This window comes from Eublepharis macularius, chromosome 12, assembly GCF_028583425.1.
Source record: "Eublepharis macularius isolate TG4126 chromosome 12, MPM_Emac_v1.0, whole genome shotgun sequence".
Taxonomy (NCBI): Eukaryota; Metazoa; Chordata; class Lepidosauria; order Squamata; family Eublepharidae; genus Eublepharis; species Eublepharis macularius.
Window position 1 is genome coordinate 64,076,000 of NC_072801.1, and position 19,364 is coordinate 64,095,363.

Consider the following 19,364-nt stretch of genomic DNA (forward strand, 5'->3'; position numbering starts at 1 on the left):
CGACCGATATCACTGATAACTTCATATCAAGATCCCAAAAGTTTTATACAAGGAGAATTGGTATACAAATGTTAACTATTTTGGCCAAAAAGTGAATGAGACTGAAATTGGAACAGGTTCCTAAAATTGGTGTGGGCAAGATAGAAAGCTGGGGTACCATGGACCCCTAGGATAAAAGGGTAGGAAAATTCAGACCCAATATACCTCTCCCTTCTCCAAGAAAGGAGCTGGCCCGTTTGCGTTCCTCCGGAGTCTATTTCTGGACTCTGGTTACCCCCCACCCCCACCCCTGGAGCCAAACTGGAAGATGTGGCTATAGTTAGCTGCCCCGCCTCCCACAGTGGGAGTCTATATAACCTCAAGGGAATTCACAGTCTGTGTCTAGGCTACTCGCCCTTCTGGGACATCCCTACCGCACCCACAGCTGCTGCTCACTGGCCCTCTGAGAAAAAATGGTAAGTGGAATAGACAGGGGTGCAGGTATCACAGGGTCCCTAAGGAAATGAGGTGCAGAGGAAACTGCCAACTGTCTCCCACCCACCCCTCTCCCAGTCCCATGGACATTTCTCAAAGTGGAGAGAAAGTGAAAAAGAACCAGTCTCTTAAGCTGTTTTCTTCCTTTCGTTCAAAGTTTTGCATTTTCTATCTTGGTTAAAGATGTGACCTAACAAAAGATGTTGGGGGGTGGGTCTTACCTATTTTATTTTATTGTGTGTGAAGACTACAACAATACCAATGGCTTACAAGTCTCTAATGGGATTTTCTCTTTGTGTTTATCTGGTTCCACCTCCCCTTTTCTCTCACACACACCTATCTGGCCTTTTCAGTTTCTTTTCACTTCCATCTTTCCCTAGATAGTCTGAAAGAATTTTTTTATGGTCAAAGGGTACCTCAGAGCTCTTGAAGCAAGGCTGAGGGATGATGTATTGGCGGGGAGGCCGTGAAGAGCACTGGGGGTTTTATAAAGCGAAGGGAATTGGGGAGGGAGGGAGCAATACAAAAGAATGATGTGTTTTGGAGGATGATAAAATAATCTTGCATATACTACCTGGAGCCGTCTCTCCCCTTTAATATCCGGCCCCCATTCCTCCACCGTTCTCCTTAGAACTTGCCAGTGAATCGTTTCCAGCCCTTGAATAACCACGCAATGCTCTTTATTTCTTGAATAATGCACAAATCCCTTTACACAACTTCTTCTGAATGCAATGACAGCCTCCCCTACAAATGCCAGCTGCTTAGGCATCTGTTTTGGGAGGGGGAGGGCAATTTTAAAAGGCGCAAAGGGGTCTAGCAATTGCTGAGCAGACAGCAGCCTCAGGAGTCAGGTTCCCGAAAGTGCCGCAGAATGCAGACAAAGGGAGCTGGAATACAGAAGAGCTGGAGAGCCAGCCAGGATCAGGGGGCTATTACAGCCTCCCTTCTCTTTTGTATTAGGAAAACTGGAGGGACGTAATTTTTCCTTTGCCATTTTAAGCTCCAGGCTACTGCAAGGAAACCAAGCCCTGCCACACTGCAGAGGACATGACCCCTCCCCTAGCCCCTCACAGCACCCTGACAGCACAATACTATGCAGAGTTACTCACATGGGTTTATACAGGAATAATTCTGCAAAGGACGGCACTGTGATTCTATCCATGGCAAATGCGCTGGCACAAAAAGACTTAGAGCCACGCTACAAGTGACGAATGGCACTTGAACGGCAAGTGAACAGACTCACGTGTATTCCTCCCTGTTCACTTGCGCTCCGCTTGATCACATAGTGAACAGGGAGGAATACCTGTGAGTCTGTTCACTTGCCATTCAAGTGTCATTCGTCACTTGTAGCTTGGCTCTCAGCCTCCCAAGCATAGATCCAGAGGAGTTAGCTGTGTTAGTCTTGCAAAACAGTAAAAAGCCCAGTAGCACCTTTAAGACTAACCAACGTTATTCAGGCATAAGCTTTCAAGAACCACAGTTCTCTTCGTACTAACGAAAGAAACCCCCTCTCTCACTCCTAACCTCCGGGCAGGAATGGGAGAGGGGGTTTCTTACTTTCATTCTTTATAGTTTTAGGTGGTATCTGACAGTGAGCTTTGACTCGTTAGTCTCTAAGGTGTTACTTTCGGGTGTAAGTGCACCTAAATCTTCAGAGTTATGAACAACTTCTTAGCCCTTCACCTCTCCCTCCAACACCTTTTACCCGGGGAGGGAATGTACCACTACACCCTGCAGTGATCTCACTTCACTTAGCGTCTTCTAATCCAGTCTATACTACCGCCTTCCATCTTTATGTATCCATAGTGTATCCCATTCCTATATTAGCGGGGTATCAAATATAATTAAAGATGGAGGATTACAAAAGAGTAATTTTCCCTTTCAAGTACTCCTTAGGCTTCATTTCCCCCCTCCAAACTTCTTTCCGAAGCCCTCTTCCGGGGGGTGAATGTGTGCTTTGGTGCATCTGGAATTTGGAATTATATCATCTCATAAAACTTCACACACCTTTGCAAATTTTTGGATTGAGTTGTGAAATCTTCTATACAAATTGAGCAGGCAGGTTGCGATTTAAAAAAAATGCATATTAACTTATTAACTCCCCTTGACATGGCTTGATTTCTGCACAATGAAGAAACCTTAGAAACGCTTCTGAGCTAGATTGTTGTGACTTGACACATTCTGTTGCAATTCTGTATGCTATCATATCGAAACATACGGAAGGTGGAAGGAGGTCCTCCCAGCCCCTGTGAGCAGTCAGTAATTAATTACTCCAAGGCCTCATATTTCGGGAGAGCTGGTTTTAAAAGTCCTGGACCAAGTCTGGAGAGAGAACCTGTGAAGAAAGAAAATAAATTGCGCCTCAGTTTTGCTTTTCAGATGTGAGACGGGATTTACAAACCCGTTAGATATTTGTGCTGCTGTTGGGTGTGACAGCTACATCTGCTGATATTAGACACATCAGGTTCAGACAGAGAATGCATTCTAATTCACTTTTTATTTGCTTCCAAATCAGTTTTGCTCAAATCATACTATATTTCCTCAAACTGTCTTTTTACAGCAAAATGTCAGGCAAGGCATTAATATTCATGTATGTATTAGTCTCCAGAAACAGTTTTTTGAAGTAAGAATACATACTAACTGCAGGAGACAAAAAAATTAGTTTATATAATTTCTTATCTTTCACACATAGTCAAAGAAACCTCAGAAGAAGCAACATTGGTAGTCACAAACAGAAATATACATTCTTTACTACTTCAGCCTCCATGATCTGAAGTAGTTAAGTGCAAGGTCTAAGCCAAGCCTGCCATTTTTAACATTTTTTTCCCAGCTTCCAGACAATACGGTTCATTGACACATCTTTCCCTCCCAATGTCAAAGCCTTTGTCATGACAATAAAACATTCTGGAATCTTCTGAAGTTTCCTCCCACTCCCTATATTTCTGAGGAACATACAAAACCTGACATCAACTTTCTATTTTGGAGACAAATTAACTTTTTTTGACCTCTTTAAACATCTTTTAAAAGGGGCTCCCTTTTTCCAGAAATAGAGAGAGATAAAAGTATCAAAAATGTTTTTGTAGCATTCAGGAAGCTTTTCAATATTTTATTCTCTGGAAACGTGCAGAAGGAGCCACCTCCTTTTTGACTTTAATTCATTCGCCTTTGTGTGCATTTATGCTGTGAAGCGATCTCATTATTCTTTCCCTCTTTAACCCATTCTAGGCACCCAAGAAGGCAAAGAGAAGGGCAGCAGCCGAAGGAGGAAGCTCCAACGTTTTCTCCATGTTTGACCAAACACAGATCCAGGAGTTCAAAGAGGTAAGAAACAAGGGCGGAAGTTGAGGATGCTCTGGAATATCAGCTCATTGTAAAAGTTCACATTTTCAAAGAAAAATCAAAGATGGTCTCCCTTCTGAGGCATCATATTCTGGGACCCCATCTGTCATTTCTGTGATTTTTCTCAGCTGTGTCTTTCAAGAGGGGAAGAATGAATGTTATTTCAGTTATGCGGCAGCAGAAGCAAAATGTATGGGACAATCCTATGCAGAGCTAGTCCATTCTAAGTCCCCCGACTCCGATGGGCTTAGATTGGAGTCACTCTGAATAGGATGGTACTGTTAATTCTGTTCTAGTCTGTGCAGTGCAGATTTGGCTCTGCTGTTTGGGAAAGATGCTGACAAACTGGGGAGTTTAAGAGCAAGAAACAAAGATTTGGGGAAAAGGCTGAATTACCTGGGCACGGATGGCCCAAGACAGCAGAAGAAAGATTAGAAGAATTGGCCAGTTATGTAGATCATTGCCTTGAACTGGATAGTAAACTTTGGGGGGGGGCTGCTGTTTGCCCCATTGGGAAAATCTAGGTGTGCCCCATCAATGCATATAGAACCTCAGACATGGCAAACAGAAGCCTCCTCTGGCCTTCAGTTTGGGAAAGCAGTGTAGGGGGCCATGGTACCAATCCTAATTAGGCTCACACCCCTGGTAATCGAGTCCCCAGCAAGATCTCATAACACACATCTGATCGTGTGGACCTAGGGAGGGCTCAGGGGAAACAACATAATGTATAGATAGACCACTTATGCTTTGCTTTAACACATACAGAGGAGATTCTGTCAGATGTAGAGTAGTAGTTGTGTAGTAGACTGGAGAGCTTATGTTGTATAGTAGTTAAGAACGTTGGACTAAAACTGAGAAGTTCCCACTCAACCATGAAGGTCACTTGGGCCTGTCTCTATTTCTCAACTTAACCAACTTCAAAGGGTTATATGCTGCACTGAGATCTTTGAAGGAGGGGCAATTTAAAAAAGAGAGAGAGAGAATGGAGAACTTTCCCAAGTCCTAATAGGAACAATAATCCATGGGAGCAGTGATTTGACAAAGGTCTTGAAGAACTAATGTTGTTGATTCCACCTCCTTCATGTTAATGTTAATGTCTCCTTCAGCACCTCCATTTTATACAACAGATTCCCCCATCCCTTCCACCACACATCCCATTTCAGAAGCTGCTCTCCTTCAGTAAGAATCCCACATTTATAGCAAAATGCCTTCCTTGAGGAAGCCAGCGAGAGACACATCAGCTTCTGGGTCTCCATTTCCTTGCCCTTATGTGGGTGTTGCTGCCGTCCCTTAACACCCCCCCATCCCAAGAATGACGGAGGTTCCTTTCTGGGACCCTTGAGACGCAGCAGTATCTATTTTGGGCCAGGGACGACTGAGACAGTAGGTGGCATCTGTGCTTGGACTGAACAAGCAGCAGCTCCTTACAAGGAGATCTTTGGGGACATGTTCTGGACAATGGGCCTGGAGAAAGAGGGACCACTGAAGCCTACAGGTTTCAAATAATTGAAAGCAAAGACAGGCCCACCTTTGCAAAGGCTAAACAGCCCTTCACCATTCCGGAGAAAAAGAGGGAAGGGCTGCATTTAAGTAGTGGGGTGGGGACAAGGAGAATCTTCATTTTAATCATCGTCCATTCCAGCTCTGTTGCTTTTTGATGACAACCTGCTTAAAAACCTTTGGTGTGCGAAGGGCAAATTTCATCAGCACGATGTCAGAAGAAGAACTTCAGTTTTCTTCCAGCTTCCCATTCCCCACTCTTTGGGCATTTCTGCCTTTTGTTTTGCCTTTTGTTTTATATTTGGAGAGTGTCTGTTTGGAGAGCCATTGCCAGTTGCAGCAGAGAATACTGGGCTCAATGTTCTTGACTTAGTATATGGTACCTTTACGCAATCACTGTTGCTCCTTATTCTGTGATTAGTGTGCCCTGGAATGCATCTTTTGGGACAAGTTTCCAGAATTGCACAGCTTTGGGTTGCTGCGATAAAAATGCCAGAAGCGAATACTCTTTTTATTTACAGGTTGCTATACGTAAATTGTAATCTGTTCAGGGCACATGGACACTAACAATGGTACATAATTAATAATAATCACTGCTACTAGTAGCATATCTGTCTTTCTCTGTATCTACGCAACGGTAATGAAGGGATTTTTCAGTTAGTGTTGCTTTTATGCACTGGATTTTTTAACCATATGGATTGAAAGGATCCAGGTGGTGCTTCTTAAGATGGCACCTCCACTGCTGGGCAACATAATTCCTCCTGCACTGCAAGCACTACAGTGAATTGTTGGGAAAATGCAATTTTTGCCCCCCACCATTCCCTGTGATTGCAATTCACAGCTTTTCAAATTAAAAAAAGAGAGAATTGGTAAATCTTCCACTTCTGTGTTCCCTGAAGGACTGGAACAGTTCTGCACACATTGTGGTATCCATAGTGCATTCGCAGCAGGAAGGAGACACATGTAGCGTGAAGCAGAGAAGGAAGGAGAAGAGACCAAGGCGGCGGCAGCAGATACTCCTTCCTTCCCCCTCCCCACACTAGTGGCAGCCTCCGGGGATCTCATCAACAGCTCCTTTGGAATGTACCACCTGTCCCCCAGGGGAGGGGCCCAGGGTTTAATATGAGACAGAAGAAAATTGTTTCCATTCCTGGTAGAAGCGAAGAGGGATATCGAATGACAGGTGTCTCTAGGGCACAGCTGCAGGGAAGGGAAAGAGAGGCCAAAAGGGAATTATGTTGGACAGAATAACCACTTTTTCAATCCCGTGATGTGTTGTTAGATGAACAGAAGAAAACTGGGAGACATCAAGAGATGTTTATTCCAGCCCTAAGCAGTAATGCAGGAACCCTTTAACCTAAACCATCCAGCCAATTTGTTAAAATTCTACAGAAAGATTTGGCAACTTCGCTGGAAAATTATATGGTTTTTATATTCTCTCCCCTTGCATTGCTACCCGAAGATACCTAAGATGCTTGATTATAATCCAGCTCTGGTGTATCTTGGCCATTCCTTGTCGGCCTAAGTTACCTTCTTTCTCCCTCCTGATATCAGGGCTTTTCAGATAGCTAGAAGCTGCTAATATTTCTTCCCTTAATTTTCTGACCACTTAATTAAACATGTCCTGTTCTCTCTCTTCTTCTCAGTTCGGAGCTGTGGAACCTGTGTTAATTTTACTGATTTAGGGTTGTCCTTAATAAAATGTCATGACCAAAACTGGACGTTGTTATCGGCCAGTGCCCAGTTGGAATGTCTTCCATATTGTCAAATCACAGAGCTGAAAGGAGGGAGAGATCAGAGGCCAGGCCACCCATCCACCAGAGCCTCACAGTGTTATCCCTGCTCCACTTGCCAATTGACCTTAAAGTCAGAATAGTTAGTTTGATACCCTTCTCAAAGTCAAAACTGACATTAACAGAAAACTTTCAGGCAGTGGATATCGCTTCATAGACATTTACATGCTGAAAGACGTATTGAGATGTACATGGTGCGTCTGGTACTTTTTGGACCCCAAAATGTGAAGGTTTTACACAAACCCTGTATGCAAATAGCAAGTGGCTGAATTCTTATGCAAATTCCATATAGGACTGAGGACAGTTGGGATCAAATGAAGGACTCAAAGGCCGTTGGAAAGAAGAGCCACTGTATACAACAAAGGAGTCCGCAAGGTCCTCTGTAGTTTAGCTTCGAAGAGGAGGTGAGTCTTCTACAATCCTGCCATGGTTTCTTCTCTCTCTCTCTCCCTAGGCCTTCACTGTCATTGACCAGAACAGAGATGGCATCATTGACAAGGAAGACCTGAGAGACACATTCGGTGCTATGGGTAAGACGAGAGGGAGTTTTGAAACAGCAGGACCATGCAAGGAGGAGGGCAGCCCATGGAACCTACAGACCCAGTCCTCAGTTGCCCTTCCTTGTCTCTGCAGGGCGCCTAAACGTGAAAAATGAGGAGCTGGAATCAATGATCAAAGAGGCCAGTGGCCCAATCAACTTCACCGTCTTCCTCACCATGTTTGGGGAGAAGCTGAAGGGTGAGTGATTCCCCAGTCCTGCTCTCCCTTCTTCTCTCCCTAATTGATGGTATCTTCACCCTTTGTACCGGTTGCTCCTCTAATTTGCTCGTTTGTCTCCCTCCACCAGGTGCGGATCCCGAGGACGTAATCATGGCCGCCTTCAAAGTCCTGGACCCTGACGGCAAGGGCACCGTCAAGAAGCAATTGTGAGTTCTTACTCCTCACCCCCATGCTCTGCTCTTTTCTGTCAGAGGCGCTATCTCCCAGAGGCAGTTTATCCCACTTTACAAAATACATCTGGAATACAAAATACATCTGGAAATAATCCTGGAAATTGTCATTTTGTAAGGCTGACAAGAAAACAGAGAATTCTGACCAAATTCTAGTAGGAAGTAGGTGATAGTTTTGAGAATTCTGATACCCTTCTTGCAGAATGTAAGTTTACAGGATTCCCCAGTGTGGAACACTGGTATATCATTTCTTTGAATCTATGGAGCAGACATGCATGGTGCTGTGAGGATTAGGAATTTTGATGATCCCGGATTCCAAAAGGAGGCAATTAGTTGACTACTGAGAAATGGCCCCATTAGAGAGTTGAAGAAAAAGCCAGGCAGGAATAATAGGATGTTTTGAGTGCGGATAGAGTGATTCTCTAGAATCTGAGGCTTCTTAAGGTTGGGGTTTTGGGGTCAGTTTGATAGCAGATCCCCAGTATTTAGAAATCCCTCTCACATGCCCTGTTTTCTTTGGCTTCACACAGCTTGGAAGAACTCCTGACCACCCAATGTGACCGGTTCACCCCAGAAGAGGTAAGTCTGACACTTCTTTTCTCATCCATATCCTCTTTCTCCTGTCCTCCTTTCTTCTGCCACGCACTACTCCTTGTTAATATTTTTTCCCAAACCCAAGTTTTGCAATGGCTAAGAATACAGTATCAGCCCTGTTCAACATTACAAACAAATAGAGGTTTGTTTGTGATAGACACAAATCTGACTATCCAGGCTCACACAGTCTTTTCCCTTCTTCCCCTCCCTTTTGTACTCTTCTGCTTTCAGTAAATATCAGTTAACCATGATGTCCAAATGCAGGTACCTGGGCTGGTTGTTTCTTCTCCACAATCTGGATTCGAAATCAGGAGAAAACCATGGTTTAGAAGGCAGTTCGTTTCTTCTCCCTCTCTGGAGTTTGCCTACATGCTTGCATTTAGACATTGTGGCAAACAGAAACTTTCCAAAACTAGGAAACTTTCAGTTGCATTTTGCAATCAAGGGAAGGAGGGAGAGGAGTACACAAGCGTAACAAGGATTTGCGTCCATCCCACACAGAGATGTGTTACAGCATCTGAATTCAGCATTTACATTTTGACATGTTCCTGCAAAAGACACTTGCCTACATTTTATTGATTCACCACACTGGGAGAACTTAATTTCAGGCCAGGGCAAAGCCTTAATTAAGGAATAATACAGGGCTTCTGAGCATGTGCAGAGAGCATTTCTGCCACCCACCACTGATTAATCCAGCCCAGTGGAGCTGACTTCTGAGCAGGCGTGATTCCTGTCTGTATTTTCTGAGTTTAGGATTGTAGCACTCAGGTTAATCCAGAGAAGGGGGAACAATAGTTAATCAATGCAATATTAGGCATTGCTATTAGGAACCTAGAGCCCCCATGGCCTAGAGCACTCCAGCTCTGCCCTGACTGGCCAGTTTAAATTGCTATGTTCCTTCACAGAAATAAAGTAGAAGTTGGAAAGGTTGACTAAGAGGCAATTAATGGAACAGCGGCAGTTTTGTGGAAATCCTTGTAAAAACAGTAAACACATACCATTTTAAAAACCATAAAGCAACCTCTTTGCACCTGAATTTCCCACGCTACCCATAATTATTCATCTATAATTAAAAATATCAATAAATGTACTGAAGTGAAACATGCTATTGCTGTTATTCCCTCTGCAGATCAAGAACATGTGGCACGCTTTCCCTCCAGATGTCGCTGGCAATGTCGACTACAAGAATATTTGTTACGTCATCACACACGGAGAGGACAAGGAAGGGGAATAAACCCTGAATTTCCCACCCTTGCTTTGTGGGGGGATCCACCCAGCCACCCCCAGGCTGGCAAGTTTCCTTTACGTTGGTCCCGTGTGATCCACACATTTTTGTACACCACCAACATACATGTCAATCTGTTATTTATTACTATTGGGGGAGGAAAATTACACCACCCCAACACCGAACGCTGTGCACCTCTTCCAGTCTTAACATGACCGGGACCTTTCTCTGTGAAATGTCTCAATAAAGATGAGGACATCTCTGTTTCTAATGCTTCTTCTGGTACACTCTGTCTGTCTTCTCTAAGCTTGAAATGCAAATATCTAATAGTTAAACATATTTAATCATAGACTCATAGGGTTGGAAGGTACTTCCAGGGTCATCTAGTCCAACCCCCTGCACAATGCAGGAAATTCACAACTACCTCCCTACCTCCCACACACACACCCAGTGATCCCTGCTCCATACCCAGAACATGGCAAAACTCTGTCAGGATCACTAGCCGAACTGGCCTGGGGAAAATTGCTACCCAACCCCAAGGTGGCGATTGGCATTACCCTGGGCATGTAAGAAGGGGCCACGAGAACTAAGCACTGATGTAACCTGTTCTGCTTCCCCCTTATGATCTGCCCAGGTTCACAGAATCAACATTGCTGTCAGATGGCCATCTAGCCTCTGCTTAAAAACCTCCAAAGAAGAGCCCACCACCTCCTGAGGAAGCCTGTTCCACTGAGGGACTGCTCTAACTGTCAGGAAGTCCTTCCTAACATTTAGCCGAAAACTCTTTTGACTTAATTTCAGCTGATTGGTCTGGTCTGACCTTCTGGAGTGGTGGAAAACAACGCGCCATCCTCTATATGGCAGCCCTTCAAGTACTTGATGGTTGTCCTATCACCTCTCAGTCGCCTCCTCTTCAGGCTAAACATTCTGAGCTCCTTCAACCTTTCCTCATAGGACTAGGTCTCCAGACTCTCACCATCTTTGTTGCCCTTCTTTGGACACGTTCCAGCTTCTCATTATCCTTCTTAAATTGTGGTGCCCCAAACTGAACACAATACTCTAGGTGAGATCTAACCGGAGCAGACTATTAACAATACCAGCCGGCGCCCAGGGCAACCCTAGTTCGACCCCTCATGCACAGCGCACGCACGTGTGCTCCCGGCGCTGCGTGATGACATCATTTTGGTGATGTCATCACGCAGGGCAGAGTGGCAGAGGCAGCGTGCAGGGCTGGGAAGCTGCCCGTGCCATTTGCCTCCCCACAGGCGAATGGCGTGGGCGGCCTCGCAGCCCCCCGCACTGCCTTTTGCCTGTCCTGTGGTGCAGGTGAAAGGCAGTGCTGGGGGCTGTGAGGCTGCCCGTGCTGCCGCCCGCGCACTCCCAGCAGCTGGCAGCTGCTCCCGGCACCCCCTCCCTGGCAGCGCCGGGGGCAGACTACCACCCCTGCCCCCCTTGATCCGGCCCTGACTTCGCGTGAACCTAATAGTAAAGTGGCTGACTCATGACAATCACAAAAAGCAGAAAAACTGGCCCACCCATGGATAAGGTAAGGATTTCTGCATATTATGGTGTCTATCTAAGCATCAGAAAAAAACACAACTTCACAAATGAGAGCTGCTATAGCATAGTGATTAAGTAGCACAAAATGATGCTCAAGCAGTTTTTAAAAAGGGGGGTTGTTTTATTTGTTGGCCGCAAATCCTGCCTGCAGCAGGAGCAGAGGAGCCACCGAAGGAAATGATTACACATATTTTTAGTCTTGCCAGGTGATAAGCTGGATGCCATGTGCACTTCTTTAGAAGGCCTGAAACTGAGAGCAGATGCAGCCCTATGCCTTCTGTACTGCTGCTCCGTTGGTCCCTTCTCTAGCCCTCAGCTCATAGTAGGCACGTCCTGTTTGCTGTCACAGGCAACAGTTATATCCCGCCTTTTGATCAAATTATGCTAAAATTATCAGTTGATGAGTCTGGCCAGAAGTGAAGTATCTGTATCCCATTTCATATTTGGCTCCTTTTAAGCGTGGCGGCGCAATTTCCAAGTCCCAACCTAGCATACGCCATACAGAATGAATGCCACCCAACTCCAGTTCAACAGACCTCCCGTCTATTTTTATGTCATGGCTGAACTTCCCCTTCTTCAGAACACGAAGTTCCGCAGCGGCGGCTTGGAGGCCTGGTCCCGGCAGACCTTGAGGGAGAAATCGACAACTGTGGCTGACTGGGTGAGGCAACCAAGTGAGACCACGTCAATATTGGGCCCCACAAACTTGGCCAGGTTATCCTCGGTGATTCCTCCACTGGCTTCGATTGTCACATGGGGAAAGGAGGCCTTCAAGGTGCTGGCTGTGGGGTGCAGGTCCTACAAGAGGAGAAATGGAGGGGGTTTAATAGGAAGAGAGGCAGGATCAAACCAGACGTTCACTGTTTAACAAATCAGTCCAAATTGTTTTGTTACCGTTGTGGCTGTTGAGATGTTGAACAGTGTGGTGTCCAATATAATATGTGTTAAGCACCCCTCACATATGACAAGGTACTTTTTAACCAAATTGGGTTTGTTTTGTTTTTTAGTGGGGTCATAAAACTGACGCTATTGTTATTTTTTTAAAAATCAATTTAATAAAAAGACAGCAATAAAAAAAAGAAAAAACCAGATATTTACCAAAAAAGAGGGAAAAAACCAGAAGAAATTAGGAATAACTACCAATTTTCTCTACAAAAAGATATATAAATATTACATATTATATCCTAACTCCAAATTTACCTTTAATATCATTACTATACCAATTCCAAATTAAGTCTAAATGACTGCATCTCCTTCCACTCTAAAACATTTTTCTCTACCTCTTAATCTTCAAACACACAAACCCATTTCTCTCAGTTTCCTGTAAAAAGTCTATAAAGGGTTTAAATTCCAAGTAACAATATATTTATCCAGTGACTTTTTTCTAATCAGAGACGTAAGTATGACCATCTCAGCATACTCCATCATCTTCTCTAGCTATTCCTCTATTGTAGGTAATGTTGTAGCTTTCCTTTTTTGAGCATATAACAGTCTCACTGCTGTTATAAAACTGATGCTACTGTAAGTGCTCCACAGCAATGTTATAACTCTAGTAATTTCACATTACAGTTTTTTAAAAAAAGAGCTTTGAAAGTCACATTTTTAAAAAAGGATCCGATTGGAGTAATAATTTTAGTTTTGAAAGCTGTCCCTGTCTTGTTCCAGCCCAGTACCTCAGGAGTAAAATTGTCCAGCATGATAATATTGGCCCCACATCCTGATGCTTCGAGAGCCTCTTCCAGTGAGCGACACTCAACTTCTATCTTCAGGGCAAAGCCTCCAACCCGCCGGGCATTCTGAACAGCCTGCAGGATTATAACAGTTAAAAGGCAGAAATGTGTTAAAGGAAGGACTAGGGTTGCCAACTCTGGCTTTGAAAATTCCTGGAGATTTGGGGCAGTGCCTGGGGAAGGTGGAATTTGCCTGTGGAGTCTCTCTAAAGCTTCTACTTCTAGACTCTAGCATGTTATTGGCTTCATCCCTAGCTGAGACAGGCATCTCAAGCAAATGGCTGGCTTGTCCCTATGGTCAAGCCACCCCTTGGGTTTTTTCCATAATTGGCAGGGATTCACTACACATGGGTCATAGGCCCTGTCCATGGGAAGGCTGTTGTGTGCTGTGAAAAGATTCCCCTTTCACATACATACATCTACAAGTGGAACTGAAACCGAAGTTCTGTATAGCATATAAATTAACACTATATTCCCCATAAAAATGTTTCTGGAGTAAAACCCATTCAGTAAAAGTTCTGCTTCTCCCAGCAGTTTACCTTTTGCATCATTGCTTTCAACCTAATTCATTACTTTAATTTCTCCTGCCCTGTTAATTAATGTAAATTGTAAATTATCCAAAATGCTGAATGATCTGTTCTTGTGGGTAGCGAGCTCAATTACTGCTTCTCTCTCTGTAGCCAGTCAAAGTTACTGCCCATTTTAAAACTGTCATTATTGTATTAGCTTGATTGAAAATAACATTTTTAATAAGCAGTGGCTTTGGTTGGCTGCAAAGCAAAAAGTAGTACTTAAACCCCTCCCCCAAACAAATTTTTGTGCATTTGGGCCAGTCACATTCTTTTTTTTAAAACAGGTAGAATTTTCTTTAAACTATAAACCATAACATAATAGCTATAAACTATAAACAATAAACAGAGAGAATAAGAAAAAAACAGCATTCTAAACATAAGACACACTAACAATACATATATCTATATAATTAAAAAAGAGAAACCAGATTACACTACAGGTTGAGTTCCAATTTTCTCCGCAACAAGTATATATCATTTCTAGAGTCACACTTATTCTAGGTTAGTCACAAACCCCTTTTTTTCTATTGTTCATGTTTCTTAATCCATAAATCCAGATGTCATCAAATCCTTGTTATCCATTTCATGCAAAAAGTCTATAAATGGTTTCCATTCTGTCAAGAAGTTAACGAATGTCCTTTCTCTAATTAATGCAGTAAGTTTTGCCATTGACACAAACTCCAAAACTTTTGTCCACCATTCCTCCACTGTAGGCAATGTTGGAGTTTTCCACTTTTGTGCATCAAGTACTCTGGCTGCTGTAATAAAGTATAAAAACAAAGTTCTAAAGCTTTTTTCCAACTGGCTGTCCAGTTTCAGCTAACCGCACCTCACAAGGTTGTCATGAGGATAAAATCGGGGAAAATCACGTGTGCAGCCTGATCTCCTTGGGGAAAGGCTGGATGAAAATAAATAATTTCCTATTGATTTATAATTCCTGTAAAAGGACAGGATAGAATTAAGTTAAAAAGAAAAGGAAGAAAACTGAAAGGGGACAATTTTTAAAAAAAGTGCTTTGTATGTCTGCTTGACAACCTGATGTTGAAATCACATTTCATGGTTGAAAAAAGATGGGAAGACAGCATATCAAAGGAGAACAATAAGCTGTCAACAGTGACATCTGGATTCTCAGTTAAGAAACTGAATTAATTAATCCCAACAATTACTAGAAGCAACCCTAGTGAAGGAAGAACCTTTCTACTGCAACAGGCATTGTACAGTTATGGAGGGAGAGCAAGAGACTGGAGAAACCACCCACTTGTGTGATGCTGCCAGATGCCCACACATGGTTATCCTTCAACATGATGAGACTCCCCAGGTCATAACGGTGGCAAGAAGCTCCTCCCACTAGAAGAGCATATTTTTCAGGGAGACGGAACCCAGGCGTGGTCTTTCTTGTTCCAGCCACCTCTCCGTGCCAGCCGGCTTCTTGTGCTAGCCGGCATGCCTTGGTTGCCAATGTGGCAATACCGCTGCATCGTCCCATACAGTTCAGAGCCACCCGCTCACCAAGCAAGAGGTCTTTGGCTGGCCCACGGACTTCAGCCACCCGGGTAATTGGTTCGACCCATGCTCCTTCTGATTGGAACCACTCCACAGAGCAGCCCACCTCACCAAAGATGGCCTCGAAAAAGGGAAAGCCTGCTAAGATTCCTGGGGACTTGCAGAGGAGCATGGCACGTTCCTGCCGATCACCCACAGCGTAGCCTCCATAGTCAAAGCTGGGAGCATCTTCTTGCAGCCACTCACGAGCCAGTTGGCGCAATCGAGCAGCAGGGAGAAGGTGTGAAAGGTCTGAACGTGAGGCCATGGAAGCTAGGGAGGAGAAATTATAAAAATACACTAAGCAAAAAAATTAATGAACTGTTCTATTTCATAGATCGAGATGGGTACCCGTGTTAGTCTGTCTGTAGCAGTAGAAAAGATCAAGAGTCCAGTAGTACCTATAAAACTAACAAAATTTGTGGTAGGGTATGCGCTTTCATGAGCCACAGCTCACTTCTTCAGATACCACCATCCCATCTCATGTTCAATTGTAGTGGTCTGGGGGGTCTCTGAGCTGCAAGCATGAATCACAGAAAGTCACATGACTGAGTCATGAGACAGGAAGAGGGGAAGTCACAATTTTTACCCCTACCTTTGAAAAAGCCAGGACTATGGGAAACAGATCGAAAGAATTGGGGACAAGAATGCCAAGCACCATATTGTGGAACAAGCAAGCCAAGGGCCAGAGCAATGGAGGGATGCTCTCTACCCAATGTCTGACCTCCCCTGGCTGTTACACTGCTTTTCTCAGCATCTAAGCAAAGAGGAACAGGAGGCATGCCTCCTGTGCATCAGGTCCTTTCAAAAGAGCAAAACAACGGCAGATTTATAAGGAGCTGAGACTCATGAGAAGGACCTGGCCTATGAACTGAAAACCATTGTCCTACTACATCTATTCCTACTGGGAGGATCAGATCCTGAATTTATTTAGTTATTTTTCAGCCCCCCCGCTTACTTATATGAAATCCAGGGGAAAGTGGCATGTGATTATGTTTGGGTCCCGTTTGGCTGGAGGTTACAAATTACCAGTTGTCCCCACAGTTAGAGACGTCGCTTGAAAAGATTTAAAACAGCCATCATGCCACCAGTCGTTATGTTACAAAAAAGTCATGGAGTAGTGAATTCACACCCTTGCTCACTACTCTGGGACTTTTAAATCAGTAATAAAGATTCTGTTGTTACCATTACTTCTAAATTTTGTTCAAACGCTCTTGTTCACAAACACACGTATAATCTGTTTACAGCATACACTTGCTTTTTCTTTTTATGTTTGTTCAGTAATTCTCATGTTATGTTCTCCTCCCTATAATACTGCCCTCCTATCTGAGTAAAAAGCCTGTTTGAATAATTCGGTTTTGCATTGTTTGTGGAAAGCAAAGAGCGTGGAGGCTCTCCTGACCTCCTCAGGCAGGCCATTCCATAGGCTAGGGGCCACCACAGAGAAAGCCCGTGTATGGGTTGCTGTTGATTTCACCCATGTGTAGGCTGGCACCTGCAAGAGACCCTGTTTATCCAGGTACTGGTCCTTGATTTCATTTATATATGATCAGGGCTACAGCTGCCTTCAATTCTTGATTCATAAACGGTAGTGTCATTTCACAAAAAGTCCTAGATGGGGGCACCTCCCTGACATCTCCAGTCTCCTGTCTTTAGTCAACTGCTCCTGATGAGTGCACAAGATACGGATTGCCAACAGGAATCAGCTTTGTAGCTCTGGTCTGCAGGATAAAGGGCAAAATTAACTTTTATCCTGCACAGGCTGACTTTGTTAAGTAAACTCCACAGAAAGAAACACCCACTATTTTGTTATATTTTTAATTCATTCAAACTTTCAGCACCCCCCTAATGATAGATGAAGTGTGGATGGGTGTCCCCCTCTCCAAGGCTTGAAAGCCAAATCGTAAAAGTAACTTAAAAATACAGCTTATGAAACACGGTAACTAACTGCCTCCAACCCAGCAAAACTAAAACTCCAAAGAAAAACGAGTTGCAATTCTAACTAGCCTTGAGCAGCTAAAAATGAATAGACAAGGTAGTCTGTGTGGGATTTTTATTTTATCACACACACGACATTCTGAAAAAAGAGGCACTGGTGCTTACCTGAAGATCCTGGCTCCCGAACCCTCCTTTTCAACTTATTCTCTAGTTCAACTGGTTACACAAAACGAATTGCCTGAATTCCTGAGGGGTGGGAGGCTGCAGGGTGAGGGGTGGGATTAGGGCTACGGTGATTTTTAGCACTTTGGACTCAGGCTTTTTCCTGTATAAACAGTCACTCCGCCTTATGCACGGGTCAAATGACTAGTCACTAGAGGTATATGTCACCTCCTTTCCAAGGCATATAGAGATCTGCTGATTTTTCTGGAGGACCTTTGGAAAGCATTAAAACATAGGGGGAGGGGGTTGGTTGCTCACAAGGGATTGTCTCCAAATAGCAGAATTTCAGAAAAAAATAAAGAAGAATTACGTATACATCACAAGGCAGGTACTGTTATTCCAACGTATGCATTTACTGAATTATGTTTCTCCAAGCAATCTTCACATTTGGTCATATAAGCAAACCAGCTCCAGGCTGGGAAATTCCTGGAGAGATTTGGGGGGGCAGAGCCTGGAGAGGGCAGGGTTTGGGGAGGGGTGGAACTGTAGAGTTAAGATTTAATATTCTTTCTTATAAGGGTTTCATAGAATTTTATACTTTTATTAGGGTTGCCAGATCCAAGTTGGGAAATTCCTGGCGATCTGGGGAATGAAACCTGGAGAAACCTGGAGAAAGTGGGATTTGGGGAGGGAAAGGACCTTGGCATGGCATAATTCCATAGAGTCCACCCGCCAAAGTAGCCATTTTCTCCAGGTGAACTGATCTCTGTGGCCTGGAGACCAGTTGTAATTCCGGGAGATCTCCAGCCACTACCTGTAGGCTGGCAACCCTAACTTTTATACACATATATTCTTAGAATGAATTAATAGTGCAAAGTGCCTTTTTGCAACCCCCCTTCTCTCTTTTTTTTCACTCATTGTTCAACTTTTGCTGAAGGCTGTTTTCAGAGAGAGACAGAACATAACCAAGGCCGAAAATGTTTCTCTTTTCTCAGTTGCTTAGGAAACTTAAGATAAGGCCACATTCTTTGAGCTACTGTCGGCAAGAGAAGGGAGAAATAGACACAACAAGAAGAGGACATTCACTGTATCCATAACTCTTGATTCTAAAGTTTGGAAGTCAGCAAAAGTGAGAAATTCAAAGTCAGCAAAAGGATAGTGACCAAATAAGGGGAACAGAAAGCTACATAGATAGATGCAATATGGCGAGACTAGCTAAGAGAACTGAGTAGTAGCCAATTAAAATAACTATAGAAATCAAATGTATGTAAAGGACCAGTTGCAAATTGTTCAGCAGGTAATTCCTTTTGTACTAGAAAAATGTCTTTAAAACTGCTTGTAAGATTTATGTTCTTTGGTACACTTAGCTCTTTATTGAAGCTGTATCCAATATTGCAATATTCAATATAATCATTGAAAAGAAGCACTTGTCTGTCTCCTCCTTTTGCTCTGAAGAATCTGGGTAAGGGCAGAAGGGCACCTTTTGTGTAACAGAACCTCAGCAGGGTTTAATGCTATCAAGCCCACCCTCCAAAACTGGGGTTTTCTCCAGAAATGCCTGGAGACCAGCTGCAATTCTGAGAGATCTCCAGTCACTACCTGGAGGTTGAGAAACCTAAAAGTCTTTTGTGGGAAAGTAATTTTCCTCTGTGTGAGAGAGAGAAAAAAAGAAAGAGAAAGATCTTCAAAGACTGTTAAGAAGATTACCAAGAGGCCTGGAGAAAAATGTCTTTTACCTTTAACAAAGGCATAAGCATAGCACCCCCATACTCAGGTTTGTGATGTTTTTGTTACAGACTCCCACATTGGGAAGAGAAGGAGCTGTTTTCCTTAAGCAGGAGAAGGGGTGAGAGGTTGGGACATGTCCTCATGTGAGAGGGATTCATTTTCCTTAAATGAAGGAGGGGGGCAGTCCAACTTCAAATTGTTGACATAGTTCACAGTAGTAGGCCTTGTTTGCCAGGCACCAAATAGCCCACGTGGAA

General features: G+C 43.7%; 2 protein-coding genes across 2 annotated transcripts; one reads left to right on the forward strand and one right to left on the reverse strand.

The window, feature by feature from the left end:
* The first annotated feature begins 353 nt into the window (after positions 1-353).
* Positions 354-10,146, forward strand: MYL11 (myosin light chain 11). The gene is made up of 7 exons (XM_054993108.1): positions 354-455; positions 3,700-3,795; positions 7,561-7,636; positions 7,740-7,844; positions 7,954-8,032; positions 8,587-8,635; positions 9,780-10,146. The coding sequence occupies exons 1-7, from the start codon at positions 453-455 to the stop codon at positions 9,882-9,884; spliced, it is 513 nt and encodes a 170-aa protein (XP_054849083.1). The 5' UTR covers positions 354-452; the 3' UTR covers positions 9,885-10,146.
* A 1,418-nt stretch (positions 10,147-11,564) lies between these two features.
* Positions 11,565-17,601, reverse strand: QPRT (quinolinate phosphoribosyltransferase). The gene is made up of 4 exons (XM_054994847.1): positions 17,383-17,601; positions 14,996-15,552; positions 13,109-13,240; positions 11,565-12,233 (listed from the first exon to the last, which is right to left on the reverse strand). The coding sequence occupies exons 2-4, from the start codon at positions 15,545-15,547 to the stop codon at positions 12,012-12,014; spliced, it is 906 nt and encodes a 301-aa protein (XP_054850822.1). The 5' UTR covers positions 15,548-15,552; positions 17,383-17,601; the 3' UTR covers positions 11,565-12,011.
* Positions 17,602-19,364: the final 1,763 nt, after the last annotated feature.

What these genes read in the sequence shown, in the direction of transcription:
- QPRT (XM_054994847.1), bottom strand. Translation starts at nt 15,547, where the DNA reads ATGGCCTCACGTTCAGACCTTTCACACCTTCTCCCTGCTGCTCGATTG. An exon ending in CATCTGGCAGCATCACACAA is followed by an intron (nt 13,241 to 14,995) that starts GTGGGTGGTTTC and finishes ATAATCCTGCAG; the next exon opens with GCTGTTCAGAATGCCCGGCG. An exon ending in TGGACAATTTTACTCCTGAG is followed by an intron (nt 12,234 to 13,108) that starts GTACTGGGCTGG and finishes CTCCTCTTGTAG; the next exon opens with GACCTGCACCCCACAGCCAG.
- MYL11 (XM_054993108.1), top strand. An exon ending in AGATCCAGGAGTTCAAAGAG is followed by an intron (nt 3,796 to 7,560) that starts GTAAGAAACAAG and finishes CTCTCTCCCTAG; the next exon opens with GCCTTCACTGTCATTGACCA. An exon ending in GTTTGGGGAGAAGCTGAAGG is followed by an intron (nt 7,845 to 7,953) that starts GTGAGTGATTCC and finishes TCCCTCCACCAG; the next exon opens with GTGCGGATCCCGAGGACGTA.